This window comes from Arachis stenosperma, chromosome 9, assembly GCF_014773155.1.
Source record: "Arachis stenosperma cultivar V10309 chromosome 9, arast.V10309.gnm1.PFL2, whole genome shotgun sequence".
NCBI lineage: Eukaryota > Viridiplantae > Streptophyta > Magnoliopsida > Fabales > Fabaceae > Arachis > Arachis stenosperma.
In genome coordinates, this window is record NC_080385.1 from 153,248,795 (window position 1) to 153,266,908 (window position 18,114).

The window sequence follows — 18,114 nt, forward strand, 5'->3', positions numbered from 1 at the left end:
TTTTCGATATTTTTTTCGATTTCGAATCCTCTTCACCGCTTCCTGCGACTGTAACTATAATTAAAAAAAGGGGAATATCAATGCATCCGGAAAAAAACGATTGATTTCGATCAATAGACCCGCTAAAGCTCCGAACCATAGAGTACTTACCACTGGTGCCACGGAGAGATATGTTTTAAGATCTCGCATTTTTAATCCTCCCTTTTTCTTTATTTCAATTTCTAATACATAATTTTATATAGGACTATCAAAAAATAGTTATTTTGTTAATAACCACTTGGATTTTCTGCCGAATTCTTAATTCAAATTTAAAATGTACAACGATTCATTCGATAGCTTTTTTGTTTTCTAATAACTAATAAAAAGGGGTCTATTTCTGCCCAAACATTCCATAAAAATGAAATAGATTTCCATGTTAGAGAAATTTTCTATTTATTATTATTTAAATTATTTATTAACTTAAGAAGTCTTTCTTTGATTATTATATTAAAATTTTCCTGATTAGAATATAAGAATTTTTATATTCTTAATTATATTATATATTATTATATATTATATAATATATATACAACGGAGAAAATGTGGAAAACAAGACAAAGATTCTTTACAATGACACAGGAAACTAATTGAAAGGGATGTAGCGCAACTTGGTAGCGCGTTTGTTTTGGGTACAAAATGTCACGGGTTCAAATCCTGTCATCCCTATCTCGAACTAATACTTATCGTAGGAGAAGTAACAAGGGATCAATTGAGACTGATTCAAATTGGAGATACATATATATCAATATTTATATAGCATATGGTATATGCAAGCAAGATGTATTGGGGTCACTTAAAATTTAATATATTTTAATAATATAATATTATTATGTTATTAAAAAAAATAAATAATAAGCACTCTTAGTTCAGTTCGGTAGAACGTGGGTCTCCAAAATCCGATGTCGTAGGTTCAAATCCTACAGAGCGTGATTCCATTCTTGTTATATTGGAGAATGACAATGAAATAATTAAACAGTAGTTTAAAGGCTGAATTTGACCTCCTGGAGATTGTGGTTAAAACAAAGAAAAGAAATAGGAGGTCAATAAACATCACTAAACAAACGAGATGTTAATTAATCAAAGGTCCAATTGATCACCACGTTGGTATTGTAAATATGTAGTTAGGAATAATCCAGCCAAAGTAATAGGGATTAGTTCTAATACAATTCCAAATAGAAAAACTTCAATCATTCTTTTTTGTTTGAAAGGGAAGGAAAAGGGGAGGTAATATATATCCTTTATACTTAAACTAAATATTAATTAATCTGTATTGACCACGAATCTCAATGATCAAGAATTGAAAATTAACATGATAAAGAACTCAAGAATATCTAGTAGTATTAGAAAATCTCTAATTCAATTCCAATTTGAAAATCAAATAAGTCGTATCTTACTCAGACTGATAAAAAGAGCTGAGGTTATACTAAAAGCTGCTAGTAGAAAACCGAAATAACTAGTTATAGTGGGCATAAAGAAGCTAAATGAAATAAGTTCTTTTTATACGTATGTTTACAAAGCACTTCCCTAAGTTTCCAAGGAAATACAATCGAATAGGAGAAGAAGAAAAAAATACCATTTGAGAAACACAATTGAGATTTGTGGATTTCTCAATCATTATAGACGAACAAAAATAGAGTGACATCGGTAAGAAATCAATTCATCATGTATGACAACTATCCATCCTGTGGTTCAAAATCAACAGATTTTTTGAGCAACTCGTAAGTTGAGTAAAATAATCCAAAAAGAATTTCAAATTATTTTTTTATTTCTAGTTTCTAGAATATTTCTATTTCTTCTTTCTATTCTAAATCGAGCTCTGCTTGCCGTATTTCTTTGATCAAATCGAGCTCTGCTTGCCGAGCTTGATCATGTTCTTTAGCTAACGTTCGCATTGAGCCCTGTGAGACTTCTATAGGGATCATAGCTTCAGATCCATATACCAAACGAAATGGGGTTTCCTTTGTTGTCGAATGAGCTGTAGTATTATATGCCCATAATACTTCGGGGACAAGTTCGGCCCATAACCCTTTTGCATTGTCGAGCTTTTTTCGTAAAGCCTGGAGAATGACCTTATTAGCAGCTTCCGCTAGTCCGTTGGACTGTGGATGTTCGACGGAGGAAAAATGTTGTTTTATTTTTAGATTCTGCAAAAAAGCTTTGAAACCTTGGTCGATAAATTGACGACCATTGTCAGTTGTAATATTACTTGGTATACCAAATCTGCATATTATGTTTTTCCAAACGAAGCTTATCATTTGTGCGGATGTGATTTTTGCCAAAGGTTGTGCTTCGATCCATTTGGAAAAATAATCAATTGCAACTACCAAATATTTTACCTGTCTTGGAGCAGTGGGGAATGGTCCTAGAATATCGATTCCCCATTTGTCAAATGGCTAGCTTACCGTCGAGTGATGAAGATGCTCTGCTGGTAGATGTATAGTCGGCGAATGCTTCTGACAATTATCACATGTTCTGACCTTGTGTTTGCTATCTTCCCATATCGTCGGCCAGTAAAATCCGGCTCGAAGAATTTTCTGTGCCAGGCTCCGAGCTCCAGAGTGTATTCCACAAATTCCTTCGTGTGCCTCGGATAAGACAAGGTCGGCCTCTGCCTTGTTTAAACATTTTAATAAAGGTCGAGAGTATCCTCGCCTGTACAGATTATCGTTTAACAGTGTATAATAGGAGGCCTGTCGTCTGAATTTACCTTTATTATCAATGTGATTTGGAATCGATCCAGAACGGAGGTATTGAATATAAGGGTGTTGCCAATTATCTTTATTAATGATGTTTAGAACGTTAGGTGTATCAATGCTCGGCCTGTCTAGAGTTGACTGTAAAAGAGTAGTAGTGTGTGCTTGTGTAGTTGCTAATTTCGACAAAATATCCGCTCTATGGTTTTGTTCCCTAGGTATGTGAATAATATAAATTGTTGAAAAATTTTGGAGTAGTTGGTTAACAATATCCAGGTATTTTAATAAGATCGGGTCTTTTGTTTGAAAACTGTGGTTCACCTGTTGAACGACTAATAATGAATCGCAGTAAACTCTTAAATTATTGATATGGAGGTCGGTTGCTAACCTGAGCCCTGCTATGAGGGCCTCATATTCGGACTGGTTATTGCTAGCCTTGAATGAGAATTGGAGGGAATGCTCGAGAATTATGCCATCCGAGCTTTCGAGCAGTATCCCCGCGCCAGCACCTTGAGGGTTGGAAGCCCCGTCTACGAACAAGGTCCAGCTTGGACTTGATGCGTCTGAGCATGGTTCCGTAAGTTCGGCAACAAAGTCCACTAGGTATTGGGACTTGACCGACCCTCTTGGCTGATATTGAATGTCAAATCCTGACAACTCAATAGCCCATTTAATTAGTCTTCCTGCTAATTCAGGTTTTGAAAGAACTTGCCGTAAAGGTTGTCCTGTTCTGACGATGATCGTGTGGCTCTGGAAGTATGGCCGGAGGCGTCTTGATAAGAATACCAAAGCTAAGGCGAGCTTTTCCAACTTTGGGTAGCGAAGCTCGGCGTTCTGCAAGGACTTGCTCACGAAATAGACTGGATGTTGGGTCCGATCTGTTTCTGTTACAAGAGCAGAACTAATGGCAACATCAGTAATAGATAAATATATGTATAATGGTTCACCGAATTTTGGTTTTTGTAGAACAGGGGGTTTTGAAAGAAATTCTTTTAAACTTTTGAAAGCCGTTTCACAATCTTCATTCCATTCAAAAGGTTTTGCTTTCTTTTTTAAACATTGGAAAAAATTTGTGGATTTAGGTGCTAAGCATGGTAAAAATCTAGATAAAGCGACTAATCGTCCTGTTAGCCGTTGAACCTCTTTTACTGTGGACGGGCTTTGCATGGTGAGTATTGCTTGACATTTTTTTGGGTTTGCTTCAATTCCTCGGCTGGTAAGGATGAATCCGAGGAATTTTCCTCCCTGAACTCCGAAGGCGCACTTTTCTGGATTTAACCTCATATTGTATCGTCAGATTTGTCCGAAGATTTCGGCTAGGTCCTGGATATGGGAGTCGCCGAGCTTTGTTTTGGCTACCATATCATCAACGTAGACCTCTATGTTTCGGCCTATTTGATGCTGGAAGATCTTATTCATCAGCCGTTGATATGTTGCCCCTGCATTCTTTAGACCAAAAGGCATAACATTATAGCAGTAATTACAATTCTCAGTTATGAAAGCCGTTTTTTCCTGGTCTATTGAGTGCATAAGAATCTGGTTATAGCCAGAATATGCGTCCATAAAGCTTAAAGTACCGTAGCCACAAGAGTTGTCAACCAGGGTATCAATACAAGGCAGAGGGTAAGCATCCTTGGGGCACGCTTTATTTAAATCAGTAAAATCGACGCACATGCGCCACTTACCATTACTTTTTCTTACCATAACCACATTGGCCAGCCATGTTGTAAATCTGATTTCTCTGATGAAGTTGGCGTTAATGAGCTTTTGCACCTCGGCGATTGATGCTTGTCGTTTTTCAGTGCCGAGGTTTCTTTTTTTCTGGGAGATTGGCCGAGCTGTTGGATTTAGGGCCAACTTGTGTGTTATAACAGACGGATCTATTCCCGGCATATCAGCGGAGGTCCATGCAAATAGGTCGGCATTCTCCTGCAGAAAACTTATGAGGCTTTTCCTGTCTTTTGTACTCATGGAAGTACCTACAAAAGTAAATTTTAGTGGATCGTCATTTAGAGTAATCTTTGCTAACTCCTCGTTTGGCGTAGGTCGATCTTCGAAGTCAGCACGGGGGTCAAGTTCGGATATTGTTATCTGTTCGGACTTTATGGAATTGACATGTGATTGTCCGACTTTTTTGAATGGCTTTAAGCTCGTGTTGTAGCATTGCCGTGCTTCCTGGAGATCTCCATGAACTGTAGCTATAACATTGTCCTGCACAGGAAACTTCACACAAAGGTGAACAGTAGATACGATTGCAGCAAATTTATTTAAAAAGGGTCTGCCTAAAATGACATTATAGGGGCTAAAACAGTCGACTACGAGATACTGAATATCCTGTGTGTTATGTAATGGTTGCTCACCAAGTGTGGTTTGTAACCACACTGATCCCAGTACAGGAACTCGTTCTCCTGAAAATCCAACCAGGTCTCCCATGTACGGCTGCATAATATTGTTGCTCAGCTTCATTTTTTGGAAGGTGGTGAAAAATAAGACATCTGCACTGCTTCCTGGGTCGAATAAAACTTTCCTCACTATCAGATCTCCCAGCTGAATCGAGATGACAACAGGGTCGTCCAGGTTGGTATCGACACCATTAAAGTCGGTTGATCTGAAAGTTACTTCTGAAATATTCGTCAGTGGCCGAGGATGGCTTGGGGCATCCGTTATTGCTAGCATGGCTCTGTAAGTGCGTTTTCGGGCTGAGCTTGTGTGTCCTCCTCCAGCGTAGCCCCCGGAGATACAATTTATTACTCCTCTAGGCTGAGCCGGTGCCTTGTCCTTTCCTTTTGAGGAGGCGGCAGCTGTTGATATGTCGGGTGTGGGGGTAGTATTTTTCTGCATATGCCCTGCGATAAATTTGTCGAGATGCCCTTGCCTTACTAGGCGTTCAAGGAGATCTTTAGCAATGACACATTCGTCGGTTGTCTGTCCGTGTTTCTGGTGAAAAGTGCAGTACTTTGATCTGTCGACGCTTTTTTACTCTGGATAATTGCCAGCTTTGCGGGGAGGCTTAATTAGTTTAGAGTTTAATATCTCCTTTATAATATCGTCCCTTTTTTGTGTTGAATTGAGTGTATGAGTCATAACGTGGGACTGGCTTAAATGCTTTTTTGTTATCCCGAGGTTTGTCGTCGTCCTTACTTGTGGCCGATCTTTCTGTCCTCCTTGCTTATCTGAGTTCTTCGACGTCGATCTGACCTTTGGCCTTTTCACGAAACTCGGCTAGAGTTTTTGGCTTTGTCACAGCGATGGTTTCCTGAAATTTGCCGGGGCGAAGGCCGCTTTTTATGGCGTGTAGATGAACTTCTGGATGGAGGTCGGGGATCCTCATGGCGACCTTTGTAAAGCGGGTGATATAGTCCTTCAGGCTTTCTTGTGCTCCCTGCTTTATGGTCGTCAAATAATTAGAATCGTGGAGATATATTGCGGATGCTGCAAAATGGTCTTCAAACTGGGCAGCCAACTCCTGAAAACGGGATATCGAATCTGCAGGCAAAGAGCAAAACCAGTCAAGTGCAGGACCATCTAAAAAAGATGGAAAACATCGACAAAGAATTGGATCAGATGCACCGTTAACGATCATAATAGATCGGAATTTCTTGATGTGCTGTTTTGGGTCGCCCAATCCGTCATATGGGGTTAAGGTTGTCGGAAGAGTGAATTATCGGGGCAGTTGAAAGTTCATTATATCTGCTGTAAATGGTCCTGCCGAGTTGTCGGGTTGTTCTTCTTCGTTATCGGGCTGAGTTTCATTGTTCTGCCGATCTCTGTCGTTGTTGCTTTGTGGTGTCTCGGAGACATGAGTTCGTTCGTTGTTCTCGTGATCGTGGTTGTGGTGCTCTAAGCGAGCTTGTTCTAATTGCGCGATTTGGTTCTGCATTCTTTGGTTGTCCTCCGCCATTCGCTGATTTGCTTGTTGAAGCTCGGTCACCATCCTCAAAAGTTCGGATGGAGTGGGCAGGGGAACATCAGCCATGAAGGTGCGTGAAGATTTTGGGGCCTGTCACAAATGATGTTTCAAAATTTTCGGGCCCCACGGTGGGCGCCAATGTTCTTACCAGCCTGAGCCGAGGTATAGGTCGTCTCTTCTGGCAAGGTCGGCACACTTCTAAGATGCGTTCCAGACTTCGCCGGTAAAGGAAAAGCGGAGGAGTTGGGTACCTGCAAAGGCACTCCGACGCTCAAGTCAGTAAATGAATATATGTGAAGACTTTTTCTTAGAGAGATTGCTTACCTCTTCTGTTCCTGTCTCTTGCTTTTATATTTGCTCGAGCAGGGATGACCGTTTTACCTATGTCATAACGTCTGGGGAGAGAATTACTCATATGTCCGACGTTATGGAAATAAATGCTGATTATTGCGAATGTTCGGCCATTATTGTGGGAACGTTACCGAGCTATAATTCGTAACCGATCTTATTGGTCATATCAAATAATTTTTAAACTTTCATATAGAAATAGAAACAATGATATTTATCCTTATTGTTTTACAAGTTATATTATTGTAAATAAAGAATCCAATTAACATGAACTGATTTGTTTAAATTTTAAATTTTAAGAAATCTTAAATTTTAATTACAGATATTACATTCTCTAAAAAATGTGACTAAAAAAAATTAATATTAATTATTTAAAAGTTGATTTTTTATACTTCTTAATAAATTAATTAAGTGATACACAGCTACACAAGAATGAAATAAATCTAATAAATAAAATCAAAATTTCAAAAGACTAAATCCAAACAAACATAGTGTAATACTTTCGCATACATATTTACCAATAGTATAACTAAAATTTATAATTGTGAACAGATTATTTTAACTTGTATATATTTTTCCATATGAATATATAATAACATAATATTATTAGTGAAAAATAATGAAAGGCATGCAAGTATGCAAGTGAAGTAGTTATATAGCAAAAGAAAGATAGGTTAGTACTTGAGAGAGAAGAGAACGAAATGTGGTGCCATTGATTTTAGAGGAAACGCAGTTAACAACATGATAGCAATGTTGAAGCAGTATTGCCATCAATTCCGATAAACAACCACTCATAATGCACATCTCAAGAACGGGGTTGATCTTCACACTACTTCTATGATCTGATGATTCTGGAATATTCTGTTTCAACTTGTCTACGAATCATCCTTTTTATATTCTTCTTCTTCTCATCATCATCATCCAAGATTATATGCTGATTCTCCTTGCCCATTGTTGCCTCAAATTCAGATCTCGTATCTTCTGCTTGGTGATTAATAAACATAAGCGGATCCTTGTCCAGATGGAAAGTAGAAACCTAAAGATGATCATTAAGATTTGAAACGAGATCTTCAATCATCAAGTTCCTCAGCTACTTGCACCTTTTATTTTATTTTTATTTTAATAATGCTGCAACTACTTTTGGCCGTGGTTTTTTAGATGCTCGCATAACCCTGGCTTATGATTGACAAATTTTTAATTTTCCTTGACCCAGAATAATTTCTCTAAGAATTCTTATTCATTTAGTGCTAGAGAAGTATAGACTATGCATGGTGGATAACGAATAAATATTCTTATATTCAGATTAATATAATTTAGGTCTGATACGGACCAGCAAGGGTCCAGCCCAGCTAGCCGTCGGGTCGGGGCACCACCCCTGACCCAGGTCCAAGACATTCCTCACAAAAGAGGGTTCGACGGATCGGGTCCTAAGCACCCGACCTAGGGTATACTCGATTTACCATCCGTACGGCCCAGAACACTAGTCGGGCCCGTACCCTCGGATCATGACCCGAAGCTCCGACCCGGGGTCCAAAACGACCTGCCCCCCACGTAGATTACGACAGGTCATTGAAGCTTCTTGGGCAATGGGCTAGGTCATTCGTAGGGCTTGCCCAACACAGTATAAAAGGGGAGAGGTCAGCTCTCCCCAGTCGGAGTGTCCTTGCAGATGGCCACCCCCCTCATCGCATCACCTTCGGCGCCCCCAACTTGTCATCCGTACCACCTTCAGTTCTAGGTCGACTCAGGGTCCCGACAACCCTCTCCCGTCAGCACTCGACCCCTCAAGCACCCGGGATCACGTGACATCGAACATTGGCCGTCTGCGGGAACCATGTAGATATGGAACGACTTCCCACATCGGAGGAGCTTCGCGAAGGAGGAGGGGCTCGCCTGAGTAGGGCGAGTTCGACGGCTTGTGTCGCCGAACACCTGCAGTCCTCTGTCCAGCGAAACCAACTGATATACACCAAGACTCCCGAAAGACGTTCCTTCGGAGGAACAGGAGCCGACAGTGCCAAGATCATGCAAGAACTCAGACACAGAGTACAAAACTTCGAACGGGAGCTAGTAGCGAGAAGGCGATCCCACGGAGACGTCAGCCACTCTTACGGCGATGCCAACCGATCTCGCACTCGCACTCGCTCCCCCTCCCGAAGACCCATGAGCCAAGAAAAAAGCCCAACAAAGCGCGATGAGGCGCGTTTGCAGGCGACCTCTCGACCTTACCAAGACAAGACCGAGAGCCATGGGGAGTCCCAAAGAGGAAAAACCAAGAAACAACAGGAACCCATCATCATGGGAGCCACCCCTTTTCACCCCTCGATCCTCAAAGTCCGGCTTCCGAAGAATTTTGACAAGCCAACGGACATGAGGTACAAAGGGACTAAGGATCCCCAGGAGCATATCACAGCCTTTGAAGCAAGGATGAACTTGGAAGGGGTAGACGACGCGGTCAGATGCCGAGCATTCTTTGTAACGCTAGCCGGCCCAACGATTCGATGGTTCAACGCTCTCCCATAAGAATCCATCACAGCTTTCGCGAACATCTCCCAAAGCTTTCTGACTCGGTTCACGACACGCATAGCCGAGGCAAAACACCCAATTAACTTGCTGAGTGTTACCCAAAAACCTGGGGAGCCGACCAGGAAGTTTCTGGATAGATTCAACGATGAGTGTCTAGAGATTGACGGCCTTACGGACTCAGTCGCTAGTCTCTGCCTAACGAATGGCCTGCTAAACGAGGACTTTAGGAAGCACCTCACTACCAAGTCTGTTTGGTCCATGCAAAAAATTCAAAGCGTGGCCAAGGAATACATCAATGATGAGTTCTCCCGACTTATCTAAGAGCCAAGAAGACGAGAACGAGAGCGCTCAAAAGAAGATCGAAGCTGGACTATCAAGGCAAGACGAGAACCCACAAAGGCCACTGACAACCCCCCAACTTTTGTGGTTAATGTCGTGGTCGGACGTGATACTGCCCCCAATTTAAGTCAGCAGCAAAGAAGGATACCCGAATCCTCTCTATTTTGACGGGAGGTCCTACCACCCCAAACGGAGGACCTCCCATGATATCCTTCAGCTCAGAAGATCAGTGGTTTCATGACCTCCCCGAGAACCCCCTATGGTGATCACGACAATGGTTGGGACCGGGTTGGTCAGGCAAATCCTCATCGATACTGGAGCTGACTCCAACATCCTATTCAGAAACGTGTTTGACACCATGGGACTCAGAGAGTCCGACCTTAAGACTCACCAACACGGTGTCATGGGGCTAGGCTACAACTACATAAAGCCCGACGAGACGATCTCACTCCCAATCTGCCTTGGAGCTGGTGACGCTATGAGGTCGGTTATGGTGGACTTCGTAGTCCTCAAAGACTCCACGGCCTACAACATCATTTTAGGAAGGAAAACCATCAACGAATTTTCAGCTGTGATATGCACCAAATTCCTAACAATGAAGTTCGTGACGGACAAAGGTGTAATACCCTAACTACCAAAGCTCACGCTTCCAGCTGCGCGACTCTGATAGCTCGGACATTACGACGACACTTACACTATTTAATACTAAAATATGAGCCTGTTTAAAACTTTAAACTGCAAAACCGCTCCCAAAATACTTTTGCTATACAACGTACATCCATACATACCATACAACTTACAAAAACTCATAAAGGGTACATCCATATATATAATAATGATATTACAAGCATTAAACATTACAATTCCTATCCCTCTTACAGAATATATCAAGATAAAGGCGAGGGTACAATGAATAATAATCTAAAGAAATACAAAGCATTTCAACAACACTAAATAAACTCTTCATGACTTCTGTGTCCATATCCTGAAAGGGGAAAAATGTAAGGGGGGTGAGAACATTATCCTCAAAAGGGTTCTCAATAGAGGGTTTTTGGAAATTACTGTAATAGGATACGTGAAGATAAACCGTACCAGTGATTAATAACCGTCTTATGCCTCTTTTCAAAAACAACGGTTTACAGTAAAAGTAAAGTTGGAAATCTTTTCTGAAAGAGGAACTGTTCAATTCTTAAAACTCAAAAGCCTTTCAAAAAAGTTTATCTATGCTGAACCAAAATAGCCTTTCATATTTCTCCAAACCAGAAACACAAAATCGAAACCAACCATCGGTCCATCTCATTTCAACCACGGCCCTAGGCCCAAACAATCCAACAGCAACCAATCCACCACAATCTAATAGAGTTTCAGTCACAAACACAAGTAGGAAGGTTCAAACACAAACAAACAGTTACAGCAAGTAGAACAATTAGCAGTTAATCACATAGGCAAACCAAGTACAATATGCACACCCAAACAATATCACATAGATGCATACGATGCATGCCTGTCCTAGTGGCTGATGATATCATCTGTCGGTTATCAAGCCAACCCGACGTGTCCGGTAGCTAACCCGGGCACAATCTCTCTGTTGCGCATTAATATCATTAGAGGGAATATGTGCCATGTCACCATTAGAGGGTATCTGCGCCCTGTCGCCATTAGAGGGTATCTGCGCCCTGTCGCCATTAGAGGGTGTCGGTGCCCTGTCACCCTTACAACCAGAGAGAAAACACAAGTATACTCACATACAACATTCATCTCAGCCATCCGGCTTAAATTCACAATTCATTCAATAGCATACATGCATTCCTTCTCAGCCATGGATCAACATCCATCTCAGCTATCCGGCTCACGGTTCAATCCAGAACCAGCCAATTTATTAATAAATACAGCCCTTCGCCTTAAATTCATAATTCATAATCAGCTATATGGCCCACAACTCATTCGGCAATCAGCCATAGTTCAATAGCATACACAGCCATTCCGGCTCATAACAAAATAGCACTTCCACCATTCAACATCATCAAATTCATAAATCGGCATTTAAACCGTAAATCACTTTTTTTCAATTCATTCACTTGGAAATCAAGTTTAAACTCTTTTCAGCATTGGCTTTAAAGATCTTATTTCTCAAATCATCTCAGGCTTATAAGCCACTTTTACTCAAAGTAAGTTCTCCTTTTAAAAACAATGCCACTCTAGACATCCTCTTTCCAAAACTTCCATAACCATGGCAAGTTAAAGATTCATTTTGAAACATTCAAAATCATCCATCCAACAATAGAATTTTATAACAAAAGTTTCTCGGTATAGTCTCAAGTCTTTAGGAGAGGTCAATCTATATCAATTCCTTAAAATTCGTTGAAACTCTTAAAATTATAGATTCTCGGCTCAAGTAAATAAAACTAAATTTATTATGGAACCGAACCGTACAAAATCACAAGTTCCAATCCGGTCAAAAAATCAACTCATTTGAAACGGAACCGGTTCATTTGAATCAAACCACTTTCAGATTTCTTTTTGGAACCCATTTTTCTAACCTCTTCCAAAATGCCTCAAACTTAATCACTCAATCAAAAGTCTAGTTTCCTTTAAAATCACTAAAAGTTCCTTTTTATATTGAAATCAATATTAGAGCATCATTCTTTCCTTCAATAATTCAAACGGTAAAAATAGTTCATTTCTAAATAAGTCGAACTCAAGGCATAAAATTCATTATATAAATTAAGCTTGAAAACATAAATATTCTTTTAATAAATCAAATAATACAATTTCTCAAATCCAACCCTTTTTTAAATAACTTTTTAAACAAGACTAGGATTTTGTAGAAATTTCGGCAGCACCTCCCCTAAAACTTGGACTTTTGCCACCCGATTCGGGTCCCAACTAAATTGTTTCTCATTCCTTTTCAACAGTCCAAAATCCAACATCAAATTCAAAATCAAACTAAGTCCATCAGTTGCCTCATTTGCATATCTCAAGTAAACCGTTTCAAAATCAAATCAATATCAACCGATTTAACTCATTTTCAAAGCTTTAAAGAAACGGCCCAGTAACAAATCATTTGTCCAAACCAAGTCAGTTAAAGTAAACCAGGCTGAATTCAAAATGTGCATTCGACTTTTCACAACATCAAAATAATTAACTCAATTCAAATCAATCCTCAACGGATTAAACTCAGATTTTAAATCTTTAAATCAACTTCAAAATATTCCATTTCACAAAGTCGCACAACAATTCATCCAAACAAACATTCATAATCATTTGAGACAATCAATTAATACATAAGACTGATACAATCACCAAATACACAATGTCTCACATCAGTATCTATATGTAATAATTCCAACACATAAAACATAGTTTTTGGAAAGTGCTCCTACCTCAAAACGCAAATTCCATAACCCAAACGTCTCACAGAGTCCTTTTCGCCTCAACCCAAACTGACGGCAACCAAAACCTCAACTCCCAGGCACTTTCGTAATAACCATAGCAACACTAATCACAACATATAATAATCAGGACTCGACCCCACATTACCAAAACTCATATTCATTAACCAAATGTAACCGAATACTAACGCAAGGCTTTTCGAAACATAATTTACTTACTGAACTAGCGAAACGAAGCAGCCGCAGCTCTTTATCAACCCGACAGCGGCTTCGTCAGCCACCTCAAGCGGCAGTGGCAGCTGAACTCCGGTGATAGTGACTGAAACCAACATTTCGCGACAATAAGACTCTCATAATCTCACAAGAAATGAAAACCATGTTCGAAACCCCTACCGGCATACTTTTTTCGGCAACGACAACAGGGTCTTAAGTGGCAGAAGCTCAGCCCGGAGCTCCGGCGGCCATGGCGGTAGATTCTGACGGCACAGTAGCAAGGGCGGCAGAACCACCCACCATCATCGCGTCTCATCCTCACCCGCTACTGACAAGGACAGCAACCACCCAGCTTCGGTGACGGCGAGCTCGCAGCAACAGCGCTCAGGCACGACGGTGACGGCGCAAGGCAGCGTCCCTTCCTCCTCTTCCCGCGCGCCAGCTTCGGTGGGTTAGCAGTGATGGAGGTGTGGTGCGGCTCCCTCTTCTCCATGGCACAGCGGTGGAAATGGAGGCAGCAGACAGGTTTCAACAAGGCTCCCCTGTCGCACACTCTCTCTCTGCCATAAAAGACGGCGACTGGCTCTGTGGCAAGGACGACGGCGGCGTAGTAAGGACGACGGCGGCAGCCTCCAGACACGGCGCCTTCCTCTCCTCGCGCGTTCCTCTCTCTCGGATCTCCATCATCAGCGACAAGGACGGCGCAACAAGCAGCGTAGCGCGGCGTGGTGAGCTTGCAACGGCCGCGTCTGACTGTGGCAGCATCGCCCTCCTTCCCTGGCCGGCGTGCTCTCCTTCCATCTTTCCCTGGTCCGTGAATGAGTTTGAGAAGTGAAATTGAAGGTGTATGTTGGAGGGAAAGAATGGCGCTGGGTAAGGGTCAAGAGGCTAGGGTTTCAGGGTTAGTTTTTTAGTAAAAATTAGGGTTAAGGGCATTTTAGTAATTTCAAATGAAATTGGGAAAGAAATATAAACACTAATTGTATATATAAAAAATACTATTTGCTCATCAATTTTACAAATTATTTTCAATAAAATGTCCAAATCTTAAAATCAGGAATAATATAGTTAAATCCTTTATTTTCCCAAAACAGTAGTATCAATATTTTAAAATACTAATTAATTAGTCCAAATCATATAAAAATCCTTATTATTTCACAACTACCAACTTTATAATTCAAATATAGAAATATAGTCCAATAATTGTAAAATTGGATAATAACTACAACTTATTTCAAATTCAATAAATCAAAACTTGCATTAATTTTCTTTAATAAAGAAATTTCTGAATTTGAAGCTACGAAAATACTGAATTTGAAATTAGCTAATGATAGCCCTTTTTCAAAGGTTCTAGGTCTTACAAAAGGAACTGTTGGCTCCATTAAGGGAGACTTGGAAGCGGCGGTCGCATGCGACAATGCCAGTCTCTCCCTAAGGAAGGAATCCAAGAAGGCGGTTGGCGTGTTCTTGGCCGACCTGGATGTAAGGATGGAAGACAAGCCAAGGCCAGAACCAGAAGGGGACATGGAGAAATTCCAGAAAGGAAAGTCGGCAAAACAGTTTACTTTCGTAAACAAAAATTTGCCCCATGAACTCAAAGGCCCCCTTATAGAGGTCGTAAGGGCAAATGGCGACCTCTTCGCATGGACGCCATCAGACATGCCGGGCTTGGATCCCGAGGTCATATCCCACCGACTAGTTATCAAACCAGATGCAAAACCATTAGCACAACGACAAAGGAAAATGTTCCAAGAAAGGGTCAATGAGGTCACCAAACAAACAGTCGGGCTACTTGAAGCAGAGCTCATCAAAGAACTCGAATACTCGACATGGCTATCCAACGTCGTCCTAGTAAAAAAAGCTAGTGTAAAATGGAGAATGTGTATCGACTACTCTGACATGAACAAGGAATGTCCCAAAGACTCTTTTCCCCTCCCCAACATCGACGCCTTGGTAGACTCGGCAGTATGATATCGTTTCCTGAGCTTCATGGATGCATACTCCGGCTATAATCAGATCCCGATGCACCGACCTGATCAGGAAAAGACAGCGTTCATAACACCAGTAGGCACTTATTGCTACAAAGTAATGCCATTTGGATTAAAGAATGCAGAGGCCACCTACCAAAGACTGATGAGCAAGGTTTTTCATGACCTCATCAGCAAAACGGTAGAGGTCTACGTCGACGACGTCCTAGTAAAAACGGCAGAACCAAGTAGCCTTATGGATGACCTCCAAGCTGTCTTCAAAGCACTAAGGAAATTCAACATGAGGCTCAACCCACTCAAGTGTGCGTTTGCCATGGAGGCCAGAAAATTTCTAGGCTTCATGATAACGCAAAGCGGGGTAGAGGCCAACCAGAACAAGTGCAAAGCCATCCTCAAAATGACAAGCCCAGGGTGCGTCAAAGATGTGCAGCGAGTAACCAGGAAGCTCACGGCTCTATCCCGGTTTCTCGGAGCCTCGGCTGAGAAGGCCCTCCTATTTTTTAACCTAATGAAGAAAAGAATCGCCTTCGAATGAAATCCGGCATGCGAGGAAGCATTCAACCATTTTAAAAAGGTACTCTCAGAACCACCCGTACTCAGCAAGCCCAGAGAAGGAGAACCTCTGTACTTGTACCTAGCAGTAACCATACAGGCCATGGCGACAGTCCTTGTCCGAAAAGAAGACAAGACTCAACGCCCAATATACTTCATCAGTAAAGTACTCCAAGGAGCATAATTGAAATACACCAAGCTGGAAAAATTGGCTTATGCCCTACTAACCTCGTCGATATGTGCAACAGAACTAGCAGTCATCCTATGTGCAACCCAAACCCCAAGCTCCCCCTTGTGGATAGACCCTATCTTTCGATACCTGGAGCAGGAGTTTGTCATAAAATGCAAGAAGTGTCAAAAAAAATGCCAACTTCCACAAAGCCCTACCTGAGGAACTCAGTTTGATGATGGCACCCCAATCTTTTGCCTAATGGGGAATCGACCTTCTGGGGCCATTCCCACCCGAGCCAAGACAAGTGAAATACTTGTTAGTGGCCATAGATTACTACACCAAATGGGTGGAAGCAGAGTCACTAGCCAGCATATCTTCAGCAAACTGCCAGAAATTCATGTGGAGGCAAGTAATCACCAGGTTCGGAATCCTGAAATCCGTCATATCAGATAATGGGACACAATTCACTGACAAGAAATTCAAAGAATTCCTCTCAAGACTAGGAATCAAGCAAAGGTTCTCCTTAGTCGAGCACCCTCAAAGCAACGGACAAGTAGAAGCGGCCAATAAGATCATCTTAAAAGGGATAAAGAAATGACTCGAAGGGAAGAAGGGCTCATGGGCAGACGAGCTAGCTTCAGTGTTATGGTCGTACATAACTTTCCCCCAGTCATCTACCGGTCAGACACCCTTCCGACTCACATACGGGGTCGACGCGGTTATCCCAGTCGAAATAGGGGAGCCGAGTCTAAGAGTACTCCTTGGGGGAGGAGACGAGGCAATCGAGAAAGACTTGATTGACGAGACAAGATAGATGGCACACTTGACAGAGACACCAATCAAACAAAGGATAGCCCTAAGATACAACGGTAAAGTTCTAAAGAGAAGCCTCGAGGAAGGCGACCTAGTCTCACGACGTAACGATAAAGGACTACCGACCCCGGGAGAAGGCAAGTTGGCCGCAAATTGGGAAGAACCTTACAGGGTGAGAGAAGTCCTCAGCAAAGGTGCATACAAGCTAGAAAATTTAGATGGAACCGAAGTGCCGAGAACATGGAACATGACAAACCTGAAAAGATTTTACTCATAAGAGGAAACGACCTGGCGGCCGAATGACCCTGCCATAACCACTAACACTTACATTTTTCTTTATTTTCGTTCACTTTAAAATTGTGTCACATCCTTCCTTTGTTTTGAGTTCTACATATGCATATATAATAACCTTGTCTTTTTGCAAGATCTACGACAAATACGACAAAATAACAAAAATGACGAGCGGTTGACCTAACGAAAACTCGGGACTGATCACCCCGAGAACCAAAAAGGACCCAAAAGCTAAAAGAGCAACGAGCAAAAAGTAGCAAATACCATAAAAATGGTAAACCAAACACCAAAAGGCCACGACGGCCCGAATAAGCGAAAAACGACAGAAGTCAAAAGCCACAACGGCCCGAACGAGCAAACGATAAAACATAAACGGCTTAAAATAAAATGAAAAAGTGTTCATTACAAATAAAAGTCGCCTTAAACAGGCCCAAAGATAAAGATAACAAGTTTCAAAAAAGCAAAAACAGGGAATACAAAAGCTGAAAGAAGCATCCATCTCAAGACTTAAGGATATCAACGATCTTCCCGTCCTCAACCGTCTTGAGGGCTCCAACTTGAGACAGATCGAGATTGGGAGCTAGCACGACCACCTGAAGTTTGATCCCCTCCTCAGTTAGCTTCACGGCCTCCCGGGCCCCCCTCGCAAGCTTTTTGTTTTTCTTCTTCAGGGCTGCCATCTCCTGACGGACAGTTGCCGCTGAGCTCTCCGCCGACTTCAGCTTCTCCTCCAATTCTTTAACTTTCTTCTGAGTAGCAGCAGTCTCGTCACGAGAAGCATTCAGATCTTTCATCAAGGCGAGGTCCCGATCCAACAGCCTGTTGATCTCTTTGGCAT

At 41.6% G+C, this 18,114-nt stretch overlaps 2 protein-coding genes and 2 non-coding genes across 4 annotated transcripts; 2 read left to right on the top strand and 2 right to left on the bottom strand.

Annotated features, from left to right (window-relative positions):
- The first annotated feature begins 631 nt into the window (after window positions 1-631).
- TRNAP-UGG (transfer RNA proline (anticodon UGG)) lies at window positions 632-705 on the top strand. Its single transcript has one exon. It is a non-coding gene; the product is annotated as a tRNA-Pro (tRNA).
- Window positions 706-894: 189 nt separating this feature from the next.
- TRNAW-CCA (transfer RNA tryptophan (anticodon CCA)) lies at window positions 895-968 on the top strand. Its single transcript has one exon. It is a non-coding gene; the product is annotated as a tRNA-Trp (tRNA).
- Window positions 969-4,025: 3,057 nt separating this feature from the next.
- LOC130950145 (uncharacterized) lies at window positions 4,026-5,573 on the bottom strand. Its single transcript, XM_057878686.1, has one exon. It carries the CDS (start codon window positions 5,571-5,573, stop codon window positions 4,026-4,028), a length of 1,548 nt encoding a protein of 515 aa, XP_057734669.1.
- Window positions 5,574-5,901: 328 nt separating this feature from the next.
- Window positions 5,902-6,315, bottom strand: LOC130950146 (uncharacterized). The gene has a single exon (XM_057878687.1). It carries the CDS (start codon window positions 6,313-6,315, stop codon window positions 5,902-5,904), a length of 414 nt encoding a protein of 137 aa, XP_057734670.1.
- Between the last annotated feature and the right edge of the window lie 11,799 nt (window positions 6,316-18,114).